The sequence below is a fragment of the Rana temporaria genome, chromosome 13 (genome assembly GCF_905171775.1).
Source record: "Rana temporaria chromosome 13, aRanTem1.1, whole genome shotgun sequence".
NCBI lineage: Eukaryota > Metazoa > Chordata > Amphibia > Anura > Ranidae > Rana > Rana temporaria.
This window is the reverse complement of record NC_053501.1, coordinates 94,679,685-94,697,076: the sequence shown is the minus strand read 5'-3', so window position 1 is coordinate 94,697,076 and position 17,392 is coordinate 94,679,685. Positions and strand designations below refer to the sequence as shown.

Sequence of the window (17,392 nt, the reverse complement as noted above, 5' to 3'; positions counted from 1 at the left end):
CCCTTGTCCTCAGTGATGACCGTAAAGTGAATAACTCAACACCAAGTTCACTGTATGGACCTCTTATATATTTGTACATGTTGATCATATCCCCCCTTATTCTCCTCTTCTCAAGAGTGAATAAATTTAGTTCCTCTAATCTTTCCTCATAGCTGAGCTCCTCCATGCCTCTTATCAGTTTGGTTGCTCTTCTCTGCACTTTCTCCAGTTCTCCTATATCCTTTTTGAGAACTGGTGCCCAAAACTGAACTGCATATTCCAGATGAGGTCTTACTAATGATTTGTACAGGGGCAAAATTATATCTCTGTCTCTGGAGTCCATACCTCTCTTAATACAAGAAAGGACTTTGCTCGCTTTGGAAACCGCAGCTTGGCATTGCATGCCATTATTGAGCTTATGATCAACTAAAACCCCCAGATCCTTCTCCACTACAGACCCCCCCAGTTGTACTCCCCCTAGTATGTATGATGCATGCATATTCTTAGCCCCCAAGTGCATAACTTTACATTTATCTACATTAAACCTCATCTGCCACTTAGTCGCCCAATCAGACAGAGCATTGAGGTCGGCTTGTAAATTGGAGACATCCTGTAAGGACGTTATTCCACTGCATAGCTTGGTGTCATCTGCAAAGACAGAAATGTTACTTTTGATCTCAGACCCAATATCATTTATAAATATATTGAAAAGTAAGGGTCCCAGCACTGAACCTTGAGGTACACCACTCATAACATTGGACCATTCAGAGTAAGAATCATTAACCACGACTCTCTGAATTCTGTCTTTCAGCCAGTTTTCTATCCATTTACAAACTGATATATCCAATCCTGTAGACCTTACCTTACACATGAGCCGTGTGTGCGGAACTGTATCGAACGCTTTTGCAAAATCCAAATATATCACGTCCACAGCCACGCCTCTGTCCAGGGTTTTACTTACCTCTTCATAAAAGGAAATCAGGTTTGTCTGACAACTTCTGTCTTTCATGAATCCATGTTGTCTGCTGCTTAAATAGTTTTTTTCCAGCAAGAACTCATCCATGTGGTCTTTTATTAAACGTTCCAGTATCTTCCCAACTATAGAAGTTAGACTAACAGGTCTATAGTTACTTGGTAAAGACTTTGTTCCCTTTTTAAATATGGGCACCACATTGGCCCTGCGCCAATCCAGTGGTACTATTCCTGTCTTTAATGAGTCCCTAAATATTAGATACAGTGGCTTTGAAATGACAGAGCTCAACTCACCTAGGATCCGTGGATGGATGCCATCAGGTCCAGGTGCTTTATCCACCTTTATTCTGTCTAAATATTTCTGGACCATATCACTTTTGAGCCATTGTGGATTTGGGGCTGTGTCACTCCCACCCCCATTTTGGACATGAGCTCCCCCATGCTCCATTGTAAACACAGAGCTGAAGAAAACATTTAGTAAATTTGCCTTCTCTTTGTCCCCAGTCACCCACTCTAGATTATTTTGTAAGGGGCCTACATGCTCAGACTTCACCTTTTTACTATTAATATATTTAAAGAATTTTTTGGGGTTTGTCCTACTATCTTTTGCAATCTGTCGTTCGTTTTGAATTTTTGCATCCTTGATTTCCTTTTTGCATATCCTGTTATATTCTTTGTAACATTTAAACAACACTAGTGTTCCTTCATTTTTATATTTTTTAAAAGCTACTTTCTTATTGTTTATAGCTTTTTTAACTTTGACCGTGAGCCACATAGGTTTTATTTTTAGCCTTTTAAACTTATTGCCCATGGGAACATACTTTGCAGTGAGGTTCCACACAGTCTTTTTGAAGAATTCCCATTTCTGTTCTGTGTTCATCTGTGCCAATAGTCCCTCCCAGTCCAAGTCCTGGAGAGCAGCCCTCATCCTTGGAAAATTTGCTCTCTTAAAATTTAGTGTTTTAATATTTCCTGTATGTATTTCTTGCTTATAGTTAACATTAAATGAAATCATGTTATGATCACTGCTACCCAGGTGTTCCTTTATCTGAACATTAGTAATAAGCGCTGCATGGTTTGAAATTATCAGGTCCAACAGGGCATCATTCCTAGTTGGGGCCTCAATAAACTGCACCATAAAATTGTCCTGCAATAGGTTTTTAAATTTTTGTCCTTTAACTGTCCCAGAAGTGCCATTAATCCAGTCAATTTCTGGGTAGTTAAAATCCCCCATTATTATCACCGTCCCAGACCTTGCAGCCCTTTCCATCTGTGCAAGGAGCTGAGTCTCCACCTCCTCATTAACATTGGGTGGTTTATAACAAACTCCAATGATTAATTTTGAACTACGCACATCTGTATGCAGTTCCACCCATAATGCTTCAGCCTCATCACACTCTCCATCAACCAGGTTCTCTTTCACGCTTGCTTTGAGGTCACTTCTCACATAGAGACAGACCCCTCCACCTTTCCTTTTTACCCTGTCTTTCCGAAAGAGAGCATAGCCAGGAATATTAATAGCCCAGTCATGTGAGGATTGAAGCCAAGTTTCAGCAATACCGATTACATCATAGCTCTCCTCATGCATCAGAGCTTCCAGCTCACCTGTTTTGCTTGGCAGACTTCTGGCATTGGTGAACAAACACTTAAATGTATTGTTACATTTTTCTCTGGTGTTTTTCATATAATTTATAGTAGTACAAATGGCACTATTATTTCCAATGGCTGTTTGCAACATGGGAACTTTCTTGTCACCTGCCATAACCCTCCCCCCATCTATCCCCATTCCACTCTCCATTAATGTCTGACCACTAACTGACCTGTCTGCTCGATGTAATTCTAATTCACCCTCCCCCCTCAATCCTAGTTTAAATACTCCTCCAGCATTCCCATAAACCTCTCCCCCAGCACAGCAGACCCCCTTCCATTCAAGTGCAAACCGTCTTTAGCATATAGGCTGCACCCCAATGAAAAGTCAGCCCAGTGCTCTAGAAACCCAAATCCCTCCTTCCTACACCAGGTCTTTAGCCATGCATTCAGCTCTCTAATCTCCCCCTGCCTTTCCTGTGTTGCGCATGGCACAGGCAATATTTCAGAGAATATCACCTTGGAGGTCCTTCCCTTCATCTTGCAGCCTAGTTCTTTAAATTGATTCTTAAGGAGCCTCCACCTTCCATGTATACTGTCATTGGTTCCAACGTGGACCAAGACAGCTGGGTCATGCCCAGCCCCTCCCAGTAATTTATCCACCCGGTCCACCACATGCCGAACCCTGGCACCAGGGAGACAGCAAACCATTCGGTTGAAGCGATCCTGGCGACAAATTATTCTATCAGTCCTTCTGATTATAGAATCCCCTATTACCACCAACTGTCTAGGCCTACCTGCACTCCCCTCCCCACCTCTACTAGATGGGTTGCTCTCCCGGCTGTTAGGGGTAGCAGTAACATCTAGGGCTGCCACCTCTGTGTTTGCCACCTCCACATCATCACCCAACTTGGCAAATTTGTTTTGATGCACAAATACAGGACTGGCCTTCCCTTTCTTCACGCCCCTTCCACTCCCTCTAACTGCATTAACCCATCTCCCTATCTGATAATCCTGACTTTCCCCTCCACCCTCCACATCAACCTTACTGACCACTTGCTCAGCGAGCAGAGGACCCCTTTCAAGGTTGTCATTTCTACCCAGTGTTGCAACTTGCTCCTCCAGATCTCTAATACGAGCTTCCAGAAGGGCAACCTGCTCACATCTGTCACAGCGGTATCCATCTTGGAGCTGTTGCACCAATTTTGCATACATGTGACACACTGTGCACTGAGCAAAACCTTCAACCCTGCTAGCACTCATTTCCCAGTTACAATATAATTACTTGTATGAAGATTAAGATAATACTTACAGTTTTAGAAGACTCCTGTCTAACTCTTGTTTTAAACTCCTGGTTTTTAACTCTCCACTTGTAATCAAAAATTCCACTTCTGATCAGAAATTCCACACCAGATCTTAGCAAGGAGCCAGCTCTTATGGAGTTTTTACAGACACTTATATACTCATCTGTTAACAATTAAACACTCCCCTTAATTAGCAGAAAGGAAAAAAAAAGCTGTTTAAAAAGTGTCAGAGAAAAAAAGACAAACAATTGAACACTTTTATCTTTGTATCTTTTATCAGAGCGACTTTGCGTATTTTTGAATTAGGCATTTTTCCGGTGTTTTGTTACTTGTCAAAATGCAGGTTTCTTTAGCACTTGGGGGGCCATTCACGATGAATGGCACCCAAAAATGTGTAGCACGTCTGGATGCTGGAATAGCAGGCAGAATTTGTCGATTCTGCATCTCTCAGATGTGAACAATGTGCTCAATAGTCTAACCCAGGGGTCGCCAAATGGGGCCCTTCGCTTTTCTTTATGCGGCCCTTGGGGTACTGTTCCTCCTATTGATATGAGGCACTATTCTTTTCACTGACTCCAACAACAGGGCAATATTCCTCCCAATGACACCAAGCAATGAGGCACTATTTTTTCCATGACACTAACAACGGGGCCTTATATATTTCACTGATACCAATGATGGGGCACTATCCCTTCCACTGACCCCAACAACGGGGCATTATTTCTTCCACTGACCCCAACAACAGGGCATTATACCTTCCACTGACCCCAACAACAGGGCAATATTCCTCCCAATGACACCAAGCAATGAGGCACTATTCTTTCCATGACACTAACAACGGGGCCTTATATATTTCACTGATACCAATGATGGGGCACTATCCCTTCCACTGACCCCAACAACAGGGCATTCTTTTTTCCACTGACCCCAACAACAGGGCATTATTTCTTCCACTGACCCCAACAACAGGGCATTATTCCTTCCACTGACCACAATGATGGGGCACAATACCTTCCATTAAAACCAAAGATAGGGTGCAATTCCTCTCACAGACATCAATGACTGGGCACCATTCCTTCCACTGTCACCAACGATGGTGCACTATCCCTCCCAATGATACCGCACTATACCTCCTCCTACGTACCACAGGCGCAGTGTAATCTCCCACTGACACTGGGGAATATTTGAACCCACTGACCACAGTCTGTCCCCCATAAAGTCTCAAGGACAGTAAACTGGCCCTTTGTTTAGAAAGTTTGGAGACCCCTGATCAAACCTAATAGAGTTAAACCATTAAGCACCGGTATACTGGCTGGCTGAGATTTCAAAAATCTACAAGATGTGTGCTGATGTGAGCTTTACCCTTTGGAATGTATCCCTCCCCCCTTTTCTTAGTGTCAAAATTGTGCAAGAAGATGTACCCTAATGGCACAGATTTAAAGTGATTCTAAAGGCAAAAGTTTTTTTATGGTAAAATACCTTATGTGTGTAGCAGCCCCCCTCACCCACCCTAATACTTCCCAGAGCCCCCTCTCGATCCAGTGAAGTGCACGACTGCCTCGGCTGTCCGGGACTCTCCCTCCTGATTGGCTGAGATACAGCGGTGGTACCGTTGGCTCCTGCTGCTGTCAATCAAAGTCAATCAGGAGAGAGAGTGGTGGGGTCGAACCACGGCTTTGTGTTTGAATGGACATAGGGAGCTGCAACTCAGCTCGGGTGCCCCCACAGAAAGCTGCTTGCTGCGGGGGCATTCGACAGGAGGGAGGGGCCAAGAGAACCACCCAAGAAAAGCAGGATCTGGTCTGCTCTGTGTAAAACCACTACACAGAGTAGGTAAGTATAACATGTTTGGTATTTTTTTTAACCACTTCATCCCCGGAAGATTTGTCCCCTTAATGACCAGGCCATTTTTTGCAATACGGCACAGCGTCATTTTAACTGACAATTGCGCGGTCGTGTGATATTGTACAAAAACAAAATTGATGTTTTTTTTCCCCCACAAATAGAGCTTTCTTGTGGTGGTATTTGATCACCTCTGCAATTTTTATTTGTTGTGCTATAAACAAAAAGAAAGCGTACATGTTTTAAAAAAAATATATCTTTTACTTTTTGCTATAATAAATATCCCCCAAAAATATATAGAAAAAATATTTTTTCCTCAGTTTAGGCCGATACGTATTCTTCTACATATTTTTGGTAAAAAAAAAAATCAATAAGCGTTTATTGATTGGTTTGTGCAAAAGTTATAGCAGCTCCAAAATAGGGGCTAGATTTATGGCATTTTCACTATAATTTTTTTTTTATTAGTAATGGCGGCGATCTGCGATTTTTATTGTGACGACGAAATTGCAGCTGACACATCAGACACTTTTGACACTACTGTATTTTGGGACCATTGTCATTTATACAGCGATCAGTGCTATAAAATGCAATGATTACTGTGTAAATGACACTGGCAGGGGAGGGATTAAACACTAGGGGGCGATCAATTTCACCCACCAACACAGTCAAAGTGTGCTCTACCATTGGGGGGGGGAGCCCCCCCAGCTTGCAGGACACAGTGATTACTGCCAGCTATAGCCACTGGAAGTATACGCCCCTTTTTAACTAATGACACCACCAAGCTTCTAATTCACTCCCTGGATATCTCTCATCTCGACTACTGCAACTCCCTCCTCATTGGGTAACCTTTACATAGACTATTCCCCCTTCAGTTCCTGATGAATGCCGCTGCAAGACTCATCAACCTTGCCAACCGTTCAGTGTCCTCCACCCCTCTCTGCCAATCCCTCCACTGGCTCTCACTCACCCAACAAATGAAATTCAAAGTACTATCAATAATTTACAAAGCCATCCACAACTCTGCCCCCAGCTACATCACTAACCTAGTCTCAAAATACCAACCAAGCCTCTCTCTTCAGGCCTCCCAAGACCTCCTGATCTCTAGCTCCCTTGTCTCCTCCTTCCATGATCACCTCCAGGATTTCTCCAGAGTTTCTCCCATCCTTTGGAACTCCCTACCCCAATCTGTCCGACTGTCCCCTAATCTATGCATTTTTAGATGATCCCTTAAAGCCCTTCTCTTTTAAGAAGCCTATCCTGCTTATAACTAATACAATGTTTTACTTTTATTCATCAGCTCATCCCCCACAGCTATTACCTTTTGTCTCAATTGACCCTCCCTCTTAGATTGTAAGCTCTAGCGAGCAGGTCCCTCTGATTCCTCTTGTACCAAATTATAATGTAATTGTAATATCTGCCTTCCTTTTGTTAAGTTGTGCAAACTGTTGGCGCTATATAAATCCTGTATAATAATAACAATAAAAAAAGTAAGCAAAGGTAAAAAAACTAACAGGCTGGTCGTACAGTTATAGGAATTACTTCTCTCTTCTTGTTTTCTCTTGTTACAGTTATTGCATTCATCATGCAGAATGACAAGATTGAATTAGGAGATTCTGAACATCCTTTCATTTCTCCTGACCCGGAAGATTCTGAAAATGAAGAGGAATGTTAGCTTTTAGAACTATGACTGGCAGTTCTGGATAGATTATAAAGGAAGAGCAACAACATTTGTGAAATACCTAAAGTGTTTATTAGCAGCAAGATTGAACATAGAGAATGAAACAAAAGGAGCTGTGCTTCTGACCAATACTTTAAATCACATGGATTATCCTAATACGTATATACATTAATAAGACATGTAAGGTACTGTGCAAACTGGTGGCACCACACAAGCACCTGTAACAAAGAAAAATGTGTACATTCTAACTCGCATATAATTCATAAACATGGTGTTTTCACTGGCATCTGCAAGTGGAACTGGCCGCTCAGCCAGGGATCTCTCCGCTGTTGCCCGCTGAGCAGGCTAAAAGGACCAGGGGGGCAATTTTGGTCATTTTGAACGATTTTCGGGCAAAAAGAGTCGCGGGTACGAATTTGGTTATTTTGGACTATTTTTTGTGCTAAAAGGGCGGGAGGTGTGATTTTGGACCATTTTTGGAACATTTAAGGGTTAAAAGAGCCGGGGGTGCGATATTGGACTATTTTTGGGCTATAAGGGCCGGGGATGCGATATTGGACTATTTTTGGGCTATAAGGGCCGGGGATGCGATTTTGGTCATTTTGGAACATTTTCAGGCTAAAAGGGCCGGCAGTGCGTTTTTGGTAATTTTTAAAGAAAACTAGCATTGGGACTTTAAATGAGGCATATGAAAAACGTACGCCTCCATCCCTGTTGGATACAAAAAAGAGGGGAGATTTTGGGACTTTAGATGAGATGCGTTTTTAAGCAAACAGTAAGTATAAATAAAGTTGTAAACGTTTTTAATCAGGCTCACACTTACCACCCAAACAGCAAGCCAAATTCAACTGTCTAACTGTGTACGTTAAAAGCAGAGGATTGGTTGCACGCATTTGCAAGTACATGATTAAGCTGCAGAGCCATCGCCAAGGCTCTCTGCGTTCTGCAGTCCTAACTAAACTTTTAAAGTCTCCTCAATAGAGGCATATAAATACTTATGGGTAGATAGAGGGCAGGTGACTAGGGGTGTGTCCACGCCTCTACCTATGCTTGGTATGGTAGTAAAGAGCACTAGAAAAAAAAACGCATAAATGTATAAGGGTATAAAACGCATCTCTATCCCTGTATGGTACCATACCAAGCATAGGTAGAGGCGGGGACACACTCCTAGTCACCTGCCCTCTATCTACCCATCAGTATTTATATGCCTCTATTGAGGAGACTTTAAAAGTTTAGTTAGGACTGCAGAACGCAGAGAGCCTTGGCGATGGCTCTGCAGCTTAATCATGTACTTGCAAATGCGTGCAACCAATCCTCTGCTTTTAATGTACAGTTAGACAGTTGAATTTGGCTTGCTGTTTGGGTGGTAAGTGTGAGCCTGATTAAAAACGTTTACAACTTTATTTATACTTACTGTTTGCTTAAAAACGCATCTCATCTAATGTCCCAAAATCTCCCCTCTTTTTTTGGTAATTTTGGAAAATTTTTGGGTTAAAAGGGCCGGGGGTGCGATTTTGGTCATTTTGGACCATTTTCGGGTTAAAGTGGTCGGGGGGTGATTTTGGTCATTTTGGAACATTTTCAGGCTAAAAGGGTCGGGGATGCGTTGCTGATGCAGAGCAGACACGGACACAGTCCACCTGTCTGTTTCCATCTGACTGTCATCCGATTTGATCTGACAGACAGATGGGGAATAGTTCCTCACCTGTTTTTAGCGGATTTGATTGGATGTCGATGGGTGTCAATGGACACATGTCCGCTGACATCCACCACTCCATAGAGAACAATGGATGGTCCAATCTGGTCCACCTGACAGTTTTTCAGGAAGATCTGATCGGCCCGTCAGTGTGAAAGGGGCCTTATGCCGCATACACACGGTCGGAATTTCCGACAACAAATGTTCGATGGGAGCTTTTTGTCGGAAATTCCGACCGTGTGTAGGCTCCATCGGACATTTGCTGTCAGAATTTCCGACAACAAAAATTTGAGAGCTGGTTCTCAAATTTTCCGACAGCAAAATTGGAATCCGGAAATTCCTATCGTGTGTGGACAATTCCGACGCACAAAATTCCACGCATTCTCTGAATCAAGTACGAGATGGAAGTTCTCGGTCTGGTAAAACTAGCGTTCGTAATGGAGATAGCACATTTGTCACGCTGTAACAGACTGAAAAGCACAAGGCTTTTACTTCTACTAACACGACTGGTATTGAACTTCCCTTTAATAGTGCCATTGTACGTCTTGTACGTCACCGCGTTCTTGTCGTTCAGAATTTCCGACAACATTTGTGCGACCGTGTGTATGCAAGACAAGTTTGAGCCAACATTCGTCGGGAAAAAAAATCCACGATTTTGTTGTCGGATTTCGGATCGTCTGTATGCAGCATTAGTGTCATGAAATATGCAGGGGGGGCTGCCGCAAATTTAGAAGCGGGGGGCCCTTTACAAAAAAAGAAAGAAAGAAAGAAAGAAAAATATATATAAAAAAGGGGTGTAGCCATTGGGGGCCCTGGGGACCTCTGGGCCCTTTAATAAAAAGAAAAAAAGAAATAAAAAATATATATAAAAATATATATTTTAAAAAGGGGGTTGCCATCTGGAGCCCTGGGGACCTCTGGGCCCTTTAATATTTTTTTTTTAATAAAAATAAATTACAAAAAAAAGGGGGTTGCCATCTGGGCCCTTTAATAAAAAATAAGAAATAAGAAAAAAAAGAAATAAAAAAAAATGTTTTTTATAAAAAAAAAAGGGGGGTTGCCATCTGGGGCCCTGGGGACCTCTGGGTCCTATAATAAATAATAATAAACATTTTCATATATTATTATAATTATATATATATATATATATATATATATATATATATATATATATATATATATATATATAAAAAGATTTTTTTTTTATAAAAAAAAGGGGGGTTGTCATCCGGGGCCCTGGGGAACTATGGGCCCCTGGGGACCCCCAGACCTCTAAAAAAAAATTGGCCCTTTAAAAAAAAAAATATATATATATTAAAAAATTGTCCCTTTAATAAAAATATATAAATATATAATTTTTTTTATTTAAAAATAAATAAAAAAAAGGGGGGGTTGCCATCTGGGGCCCTGGGTTTTTTTTTTTTTTTTTCAAAGGGGGTTGCTTTGGGCCCCCAACAGTGACAGGGCCCAGGGCACCTGCCCCATTTGCCCTGCGGTAAAGACGGCCCTGGTGTCACCTCTACTGTACCTCCAATTAGTAGAAATTGTGCCTGTATGTAATCATCCACCAAGACATCTCAAATTTACAGACATTCCAAAGCCTCCTGTTCACTAGGGACTCCCCTGCTGCAGTGCACAATCCGGCCAATATATCTGGAGTATGGTCCCTTAACCACTTAAACCCCGGACCATTTTGCAGCTAAATGCCCAGGCCAGGTTTTGCGATTCAGCACTGTGTCGCTTTAACAGACAATTGCGCGGTCGTGCGACGTGGCTCCCAAACAAAATTGGCGTCCTTTTTTCCCCACAAATAGAGCTTTATTTTGGTGGTATTTGATCACCTCTGCGGTTTTTATTTTTTGCGCTATAAACAAAAATAGAGCGACAATTTTGAAAAAAAAACAATATTTTTTACTTCTTGCTGTAATAAATATCCCCCAAAAACATATATAACAATTTTTTTTCCCTCAGTTTAGGCCGATACGTATTCTTCTACATATTTTTGGTAAAAAAAAATCGCAATAAGCGTTTATCGATTGGTTTGCGCAAAATTTATAGCGTTTACAAAATAGGGGATAGTTTTATTGCATTTTTACTAATTATTTTTTTTTACTACTATTGGCGGCGATCAGCGATTTTTTTCGTGACTGCGACATTATGGCGGATACTTCGGACAATTTTGACACATTTTTGGGACCATTGTCATTTTCACAGCAAAAAATGCATTTAAATTGCATTGTTTATTGTGAAAATGACAGTTGCAGTTTGGGAGTTAACCACAGGGGGCGCTGTAGGAGTTAGGGTTCCCCTAGTGTGTGTTTACAACGGTAGGGGGGTGTGGCTGTAGGACTGACGTCATCGATCGAGTCTCCCTAATAAAAGGGATCACTCGATCGATACGCCGCCACAGTGAAGCACGGGGAAGCCGTATTTACATACGGCTCTCCCCGTTCTTCAGCCCTGGGGAGCGATCGCGACGGAGCGGCTATAAACGAATAGCCGCGCCGTCGTCCCGGATCGCTCCCGAGGGAATCCGCCCGCCGCACGCAGCGGAAGGGGTCCCGATCGGACCCCCCACCCGCTAGAAGGCAGGGACAAATATATACGCCCATCTGCCTGTCCGTGCCATTTTGCGGACGTATATAGTCGTGCGGCGGGCGTTAAGGGGTTAAAAACTACGGACTACTCATGCGGCCATACTTTTTCAGTACTTCGGTCATGGCTGCATGAGTAAGAATTAAATATTTTTGTTTGGTGCAGGTGGTTGGTGTAGAGCACAAGTGTCAAACACAAGGCCCTCGGGCCAAATACTGCCCTTCGGGCCATTTCATGTGGCCCTCTCACAGGGCTCGACAAATCCTGGTCGCCAGGTCGCCATGGCGACTAGAAATGGTGTCCTGGCGACTTGGCTTGGAAGGTGGGCAAATTTTTTTGTGAGCTGGCGCCATCTGGTGGTGAGCCATTGGTATTACAAGTTATTACCACCAGATGTGTGAGTTGGCGCCATCTGGTGGTGGCCGTTGGTATTACAAGTTTAGCATTACAAGTTAAACAGCAATTCTAATGTCATTTTTCACTATTTTTCACTGCCATCTTCTTCCCTCTAATTAGAACCCCCAAACATTATATATATTTTTAATCCTAACACCCTAGAGAATAAAATGGCGATCGTTGCAATACTTTCTGTCACGCCGTATTTGCGCAGCGGTCTTACAAGCACACTTTTTTGGGAAAAAATTACACTTTAATTACATATTTTTTTTAATATTATGAAAGATAATGTTACGCCGAGTAAATTCATACCCAACATGTCACGCTTCAAAATTGCGTCCGCTCGTGGAATGCCGACAAACTTTTACCCTTTAAAATCTTCATAGGCGACGTTTAAAAAAATCTACAGGTTGCATGTTTTGAGTTACAGAGGAGGACTAGGGCTCGAATTATTGCTCTCGCTCTACCAATCGCGGCGATACCTCACATGTGTGGTTTGAACACCATTTACATATGCGGGCGCTGCTCACGTATGTGTTCGCTTCTGCGCGCAAGCTCGTCGGGACGGGGTGCGTTTTCTGGCTCCTAACTTTTTTAGCTGGCTCCTAGATTCCAAGCAAATTTGTCAAACCCTGCCCTCTCACCTCTCCTGCATCTGCAGAAGAGCTCCAGCCCTCCTCTGGTCCTCCTGCAGACCCTGCACTTTATGTTTTTAAGCAATGCATCCATCTTCTTCCCAGCAGCAGCATAAGGAAAGGGGGGTACACTGTGATATAAGGGAGAGTGGGGGGACTGGTTTGTCCGATGAAAACGGTCAATCGGTCCGTTTTCATCAGAAAAATCGATTGTGTGTACAGGGCTATATTCGACTAAAATACGACTAAAACTAAAATGGCATTTTAGTCAAAAGACTTTGGGGCAGATCCACAAAGCGAGTACGCCGGCGTATCTACTGATACGCCAGCGTACTTTCAAATTTTCCGCGTCGTATCTTTGTTTCGAATCCTCAAAACAAGATACAACGGCATCTGGGTTAGATCCGACAGGCGTACGTCTCCGTACGCCTTCGGATCTTAGATGCAATTCTTCGGCGTCCGCTGGGAGGCGTTCCGGCCGTTTTCCGCATCGAGTATGCAAATTAGCTATTTCCGATGATCCACGAACGTACGAGCGGCCGTCGCATTCTCTTACTTCGTCTCTAGTCGGCTTTTTTTGGCGTATAGTTAAAGCTGCTATCTGGTGGCGTACGCAATGTTAAGTATGGCCGTCGTTCCAGCGTATAATTTTAAAAATGTTATTTCGTTTGCGTAAGTCGTCCGTGAATCGGGCTGGACGTAATTTACGTCCACGTCATTTAGCACAATGCACGGCGGGAAATTTAGGGACGGCGCATGCGCAGTTCGTTCAGCGCGGGGACGCGCTTCATTTAAATGAAACACGCCCCCTACTCGCCGCATTTGAATTGCGCACCATTACGCCGCGAGAGATACACTACGCCGCCGTAACTTACGGCGCAAATTCTTTGTGGATTCGAAGCTGGGAAAAGTAAGTTACAGCGGCGTAGCGTATCTCACGCCCTGACTAAAACTAAACCGAAATTTGACATAAAAATTGACACTGGTTGTGTAGTGACATTACTTTGCACAGTGCCTTACACATATAAAAGTTTTATTTATTAATGTATACACGTATTAGGATTATCAGTGTAATTTGCCTGCTTCCCTGGTGGGAACTCTCTATCTATCTATCTATCTATCTATCTATCTATCTATCTATCTATCTATCTATCTATCTATCTATCTATCTATCTATCTATCTATCTATCTATCTATCTATCTATCTATCTATCTATCTATCTATCTATCTATCTATCTATCTATCTATCTATCTATCTCTCTATCATAGTTTGTGGACTCTATAACTTTCCTAAAGACTAAATAATATACACTGATTTAAGTTATTTTCACCAAAGAAATGTAGCAGAATACATTTTGGCCTAAATCTATGAAGACAGATTATTTAGTTGCGAAATTTTATAACAGAAATGAAGTGACACGTTTTTTTACAAAATGTATTTAGAAAATGTGATAAAAATGTATTTAGCAAAAAAATTGTAATTAAGTACTACAAAAATACCGTATTTATCGGCATTTAACACGCACAGGCGTATAACACGCACCCTGGCCCGCATTCACAGACAGCAGCGCACATTTAATGCCGCCGTAGCGTATCTCCTGTACGCTACGCCGACACAACGCAGAGAGGCAAGCACAGAATTCACAAAGCACTTGCTCCCAAAACTGCGCTGGGTTTCCTAGGCGTAAGCCGACGTAGGTGGAAGTGGGCGTGAGCCATGCAAATGAGGCGTGACCCCATGCAAATGATGGGCCGAGTGCCAGACAGATACGTATAACGAACGGCGCATGCGTCGTCCTGTGGACGCATCCCAGTGCGCATGCTCAGAATCACGTCGGAACAACTCCCTAAGATACAGTACCTGACCACGATATTGTACATAATCGTGGTCAGGCAGCGCGACATTGGCCGCCCCGCGACCTCAGTCGTGGGAGCCAGCGCCGAGCTCTGTTGCTCCTCCCGCTCGCTGCCCGCAATACATTCCTATGGATGCGCTGCATCTCGTGGGGGGCGGCGAGCGCGAGAAGCGCAGCCTCACAGCAGCGATATCCAGCGCGATCCCATTGCGCTGGATATACAAAATCGGCGGTACCTACTGTACGTCGGATCACTGCCTACGGCGTGAACGTAACCTACGCCCAGCCATTATCACGTACAAGTAAACTACGTAAAATACGCGGGCTTGTGTTGCCTGGTGCAGCCCTTTGCATGGATGCTGCTGAGTTACACCTTCTTTATGGGGCATAACTTTACGCCGGACGTAGAACTTTACGTGCACTGCGTCGGGCTCACGTACGTTCTTGAATCGTCGTAGCTCCCTCATTTGCATATTTGAATAGAAAATCAATGGGAGCGCCAAATGCGTCCAGCGTAAATATGCGCCCACTCTACGACGGCGTAGGCAAGTTACGTCGGTGGGATGAAGCCTGTTTTTAGGCGTACCTTAGTTTGTGGGTCCGGGGCATAGATACGACGGCGCATAAATGAGGCATAGCAAGACTCTGACAGCCACTAGCATGACACACAGAGGCAGAGGCGTGATGGGACTTGTAGTTTTGCAACAGCTGGAGGTCCACTAATTCATTATCCCTGCCATATACTATACAATACCATATACTATACCAGGGTTTCTCAACTCCAGTCCTCAAGGCGCCCCAACAGGTCATGTTTTCAGGTTTTCCCTCAGAAGAAATGGCTGTGGTAATTACTAGGGCAGTGAAACTGATCAAATCACCTGTGAAAAATAATGGAAAGCCTGAAAACATGACCTGTTGGGGCGCCTTGAGGACTGGAGTTGAGAAACACTGTACTATACCATAGACTCTGTACCATACTATACCATAGACTCTGTATACTATACCATGGCCCCAGGGAGGTCAGGAATGGCACTGGTATCCCCCAAACCACCCCCCCCCCCCGCTGGAGAAAATTAGACCATGCATGTTTTTTTCTTTTGCCTTCTTCTGGATCAACTGTGGGTATAGGATTGTGTATATGGAGGTTTTCTATTTATTTGTGTTTGCTATTGGTTGAACAAATATATCTTTTTTTTTTTGTATGTATAATTTTTTTAAAATGTATATTTATGTATATACAGTATGTATATATTTTGTGAGTGTGTATATATATATATATTTTTATATTTTTGTATGTATATACTGTATGTATAATATTTTTTTATATGTGTAATTTTATATATACCTATATTTATATATACTGTATAGAAATATATATATATAATATATAAAATATAATATATATATTTAACCACTTGCCGACCAGCCGCCGCAGTTTTACTGCGGCAACATGACACGTCTGGACGAAACAATGTTATGTTACGTTGCTTTGCCCTGTGGCCACTAGGGGCGTGCGTGCCGACGGTTTAATAACACTTTTTTAATTTGACCAAAAAACGCTTTAGAACATGTCTTGTTTAATTAAATTGTACGTTACTCCAGCATTTTATATTCCCGATGTGTCTGTTGTACTTGTATAAAAAAGAATTCTGTTCTCTTTAGACATGTGCAGAACAAAAAATAAATAAACATTTGTTTCATTTTGATTTGTTATTTACATAAATGTATTTAGTTAAATTTGTTTAAAGGGGTTGTAATGCCGCGTACACACGACCGTTATTCATGTCATGGAAAAAAACGAAGTTTTTCTCGACGTGATTCATCTCAAGCCTGCCTTGCTTACACACGATCGTGATAAAGCGTTAAACACGACCGTTTTTCACGACAAGAAAAACGACGAGAAAAAATAGAGCAGGTTCTAAATTTTTAATGCCCATTTTTCGCTTCGAGAAAAATGCTCTGGAGCCTACACACGACCGTTTTTCACATCCAATTAAAAATTTAGCATTTTTCTCATCATGAAAAATGGTTGTGTGTACGCGGCAATAAGGTTTGTTTTTTATTTTCTACATATGTTCCTTTAAGTTAGTGCATTGTTGTTTCACTTACCTTTTTCTTCGATTTCCCTTCTAAATGTTTATTTTTTTCTTTGTTTTCTTTGTCTGAATTTCTCACTTCCTGCTCCTCCTCAGTAAGCTGTTCTGGCTGACTAACCCCCGGCCAGAACGGCTCGAAAGATGGGGGCAAGCTTACTGAGGAGAAACAGGAAGAGAGAAATTCAGACGAAGAAAAAAAACATTTAGAAGGGAAATCGAAGGAAAAGGTAAGTGAACCAACAATGCACTTGCTTAAAGGATTCTATTCAGAAAATAAAAAACAAACCTTTACAACCCCCTTTAATCGGTTTAATTCATTTTCTCCATCCAATCTGACAGAGCTTGAGCTATTAAGAATGGGCAAAAAAGTCACTCTCTAGATGTGCAAAGCTGGTAGAGACATCCCCAAAAAGACGTGCAGCTGTAATTGCAGAGAAAGGTGGTTCTACAAAGTATTGACACAGGGGGGCGCCATACAAATGCCCCCCCACACTTTTCACATATTTTTTTGTAAAAAAAAAAATTGGAAACCATTTATCATTTTCCTTTCACTTCACAAGTATGTGCCACTTTGTGTTGGTCTATCACATAAAATCCCAATAAAATACATTAATGTTTTTTGGCTGTAACATGACATAATGTAGAAAATTTCAAGGGGTATGAATACTTTTTCAAGACACTGTATGTGCCAAAACTCTGCTCTGGCAACAAAGGTGTTAATCTAAGCTCCTCCCTGATATAGAGGCATGTCAAAG

The 17,392-nt window shown here is 42.4% G+C and overlaps 1 protein-coding gene across 1 annotated transcript in view; it reads left to right on the top strand.

The window, feature by feature from the left end:
* The window catches only part of LOC120921215 (SLAM family member 9-like), a 126,300-nt gene extending 118,201 nt beyond the window's left edge, over positions 1 to 8,099 (top strand). The window contains exon 7 of the mRNA XM_040333945.1: positions 7,253 to 8,099. Within this exon, the coding sequence (XP_040189879.1) occupies positions 7,253 to 7,356 (104 nt within the window). The 3' untranslated portion in view covers positions 7,357 to 8,099. The remainder of the gene's footprint in view (positions 1 to 7,252) is intronic.
* The last annotated feature ends 9,293 nt before the right edge of the window (positions 8,100 to 17,392 follow it).